At 23.3% G+C, this 3,021-nt stretch overlaps 4 protein-coding genes across 4 annotated transcripts; 2 read left to right on the plus strand and 2 right to left on the minus strand.

Annotated features, from left to right (window-relative positions):
* Nucleotides 1–399: 399 nt before the first annotated feature.
* Nucleotides 400–903, plus strand: ENU1_126750 (hypothetical protein; the record flags this gene model as incomplete). Its single annotated transcript, XM_008859970.1, has 1 exon — nucleotides 400–903. The coding sequence occupies one exon, from the start codon at nucleotides 400–402 to the stop codon at nucleotides 901–903; it is 504 nt and encodes a 167-aa protein (XP_008858192.1).
* Nucleotides 904–927: 24 nt separating this feature from the next.
* ENU1_126760 (hypothetical protein) lies at nucleotides 928–1,215 on the minus strand (the record flags this gene model as incomplete). The annotated part of the gene is made up of 1 exon (XM_008859971.1): nucleotides 928–1,215. The coding sequence occupies one exon, from the start codon at nucleotides 1,213–1,215 to the stop codon at nucleotides 928–930; it is 288 nt and encodes a 95-aa protein (XP_008858193.1).
* Nucleotides 1,216–1,660: 445 nt separating this feature from the next.
* ENU1_126770 (hypothetical protein) lies at nucleotides 1,661–2,068 on the minus strand (the record flags this gene model as incomplete). The annotated part of the gene is made up of 1 exon (XM_008859972.1): nucleotides 1,661–2,068. One exon carries the CDS (start codon nucleotides 2,066–2,068, stop codon nucleotides 1,661–1,663), a length of 408 nt encoding a protein of 135 aa, XP_008858194.1.
* A 222-nt stretch (nucleotides 2,069–2,290) lies between these two features.
* On the plus strand, nucleotides 2,291–2,960 carry ENU1_126780 (hypothetical protein; the record flags this gene model as incomplete). Its single annotated transcript, XM_008859973.1, has 2 exons — nucleotides 2,291–2,472; nucleotides 2,571–2,960. 2 exons carry the CDS (start codon nucleotides 2,291–2,293, stop codon nucleotides 2,956–2,958), a joined length of 570 nt encoding a protein of 189 aa, XP_008858195.1. The 3' UTR covers nucleotides 2,959–2,960.
* Nucleotides 2,961–3,021: the final 61 nt, after the last annotated feature.

The raw sequence follows: 3,021 nt of genomic DNA on the forward strand, positions 1-3,021 counted from the left end.
TCTTTGGAAAAGTATTTCCATATTGTTTTTTGATTAGACAAACTTACTATTGTATCACGAATATTTCCTTTAATATAAACAATATGTTCTTCTAATTTTTTATTAATTTCCATGTTAGTATAGATATTCAATTTTTGAGTTCAGATCATTAAAACAAAAATAATTCATGTTATTACGCATCAACTATTCCAAACATATATTAATTATCTCTCTATTTTTTTTATACTTTTAATTCTTCTGGTTTTAAGAAAAAAAGATTGATGTAAATCCGCACTCTTTTTTTTGATGTGAAATGAATAATAAAAATCAAATAACAAAACATTTTTAAATTGTTATTTTGTAATTAATTTTTACTTAAAGAAAATTAACATCTTTAATTTTTACTCAACCCCTTCTGACATGGCTTTACAAATTCTACCTCCACTCATCTCTGCTTGTGGAAAAGTTGCTACAACATTTATTGTTGGTAGTGCTGGAAAAAAAATAGTTGATACATTACAAAGTAACAACAAAGAAGACACACCACAACCATCAGAAGAATTCAAACAGAGGAGCAATGGGTTGAAACAAGAGAATGAAGTGTTAAAAAATAAAATCAAAGAATTAGAAAATGACATAGTAACAAAAGAACGGGAGCATTTACTTTCATTATTAAAAGGAAAAGATGAAATAATCAAACTTACTGAACATTATAAAAAACAACAACAAGAAATTGAAGAACAAATGAATAATCGTTTAATAGAAAAAGACAATCAAATTATTTCATTACAAAATCAATTGAATCAACTTAAAGATGAATCAATAACAAACTCATCAAATCAAGAAATTTATTTTAAATGGGGACCAACTATTGTTTGTGTAATAGTATTAGTTATAAGTGTATTGTTTCATTTAACTAAATAAGAAATGATAAAACCAACATTAAATTTATTTTTCTTTTATAACATTTAATTCTTTAAGTTCTTTTTGTACTTTTTTTAATTCATCTAAAAAGTAATATATCTCAGTCATCTTTGATTGGAGTTGTTGTTGAGTTATTGGTAATTGATTTTCATCATCATCGATATCTTCATATATCACTTTTTGTAATTCAACAAATTTCTTTTCTGCAATTTCTAATTTTGATAGAAATTCATTTGATTTAGTTAAAATTTCTTCTTTATTTCCAAATGGATGAACTGATAATAACCGAAGCATTTCTTGAAATGCAATCATTGATTTACTTAATTCCTGATGTTATGAGATTTCTTTCAATTATCTTTGAAATTTGATTAAAATAATTTCAAACTTCTTCTGTTTCCTTTTTAAGTTGTTCTTCACGTGATATTTCCATGAAATGAATTAATAGTATTTAAGTGTTTTAAATGAACTATAATAAATAGTAAATTATATTATTCTTATTGAAATCGAATATATTTTGGTCTATCTTTTTTCACCATTGAATATATATCTGAAATTAATGTCGCTGTTACAACTATCCCACATATAATATGTGTGATAAATAGTGTCATATTACATGCTTGTATTAATCCTTCAAATTTTGTTTTGCATAATATATCAAAACACATTGGATTTTTACAAGCACAATTAGATGGTGAAATAGAGTCATAACCACAACACCTAAACTACATATAATTATTCATATTTATTATTTCATATGTTATATTAAACAAACTGATGCTTCTATTAATTGACTAATTGGTATATCATCTGTATTTGTTAATGTTGTTATATTCCAATAGTTTAATATTACTTGTTGTGCTTTAATGAGAATATATGATGAATATCCAATAGCTGTTATTGCCATTCCTACAACAATAATTTGAACACAAATATTTATTATCATAATAATCCTTTTTTTAAAATGAATCATAACAATTGATGCAATTCCACCAACTAACATGAATATTGCTAAAGTGATTGACATGTTATTTAATGTTCTAAATATTTTAAATTCATCTCTATCATAAATTAATGAAGTTTTACTATAATACAACATATGACTATTAATGTTAACTGCAGATAATAATACTTCAAGAGCAGGAATTAATTTCCAGAGACTTAACATGTTAAAATCATCTTTTAAGATTTAAGACGAAAGTTCAAAAATAACGGGATATAAAACAAATTATAAATTTAGAATAAACAATATAAGAAATTAAGAAACCCTAAAATAGGGTAAAAGAAAAGAAATAGAAATAAGAACTATAAAAATAGAAAGAATGAAAAGAAAAATTGAAGGAAAAATGAAAAAAGAATCAACTAAAAATACAGATCTTGAATCTACAGAATGAAAACTGAAGAAATTCTAAGAAAACAAGATCTATTAACACTCCAAATCATTGGAGAATTAGCTAATATTCAAGAAGTTTCAAATCTAAATCGATCAGATCTTATTGAAAGTATAGTTTGTGAATTGTTCATTAAAAAAGAATTAATTATTTCAATGAGAATGAGTCTATTTAACAGAGAGTCTATTTTTAATAACACAAATAATACAATAACAAAAAAAAAGAAGATAAAGAATAAAAGAAGAAATAAATAATAATAATATAGATTGACTATTGTAGTATAACTGGAACTATTATTGTTCTCGATGACCTCACAGTTACTTCACTTCAAGAAATATTTAATCGTATTAAAGATAAAAAAGAAAATATAGTAAAAACAAGAGCTGGTTTAAATAAACATATTATTAATTTCATTAAAAAGAATGGTGCAGAAAAGTTTTTTAAAAAAGTTCCAGAATATATTAAGAAAGATATGTTTGCATTAGTTTCTGATGCTGATACTAGTACAGTTAAGGCATTAATGAATGAAGCTATTTTAACAGGATTTGCTAATTTATTAAATAGAACAAATACACAAATTTTAAAAGATATGGTAAAGAAAATATCAAATGAAAATACATTAACTAAAAAAAAAGAATTAATTAACTTTTTACTTGAAGAAGAATAGTAATAATTGAAATATTACAAATTCATTTGATATTAGTATTTCAACTTTCTTTGTTTTTTTTTT

This window comes from Entamoeba nuttalli (assembly GCF_000257125.1).
Source record: "Entamoeba nuttalli P19 unplaced genomic scaffold asmbl_5306, whole genome shotgun sequence".
Taxonomy (NCBI): Eukaryota; Evosea; order Mastigamoebida; family Endamoebidae; genus Entamoeba; species Entamoeba nuttalli.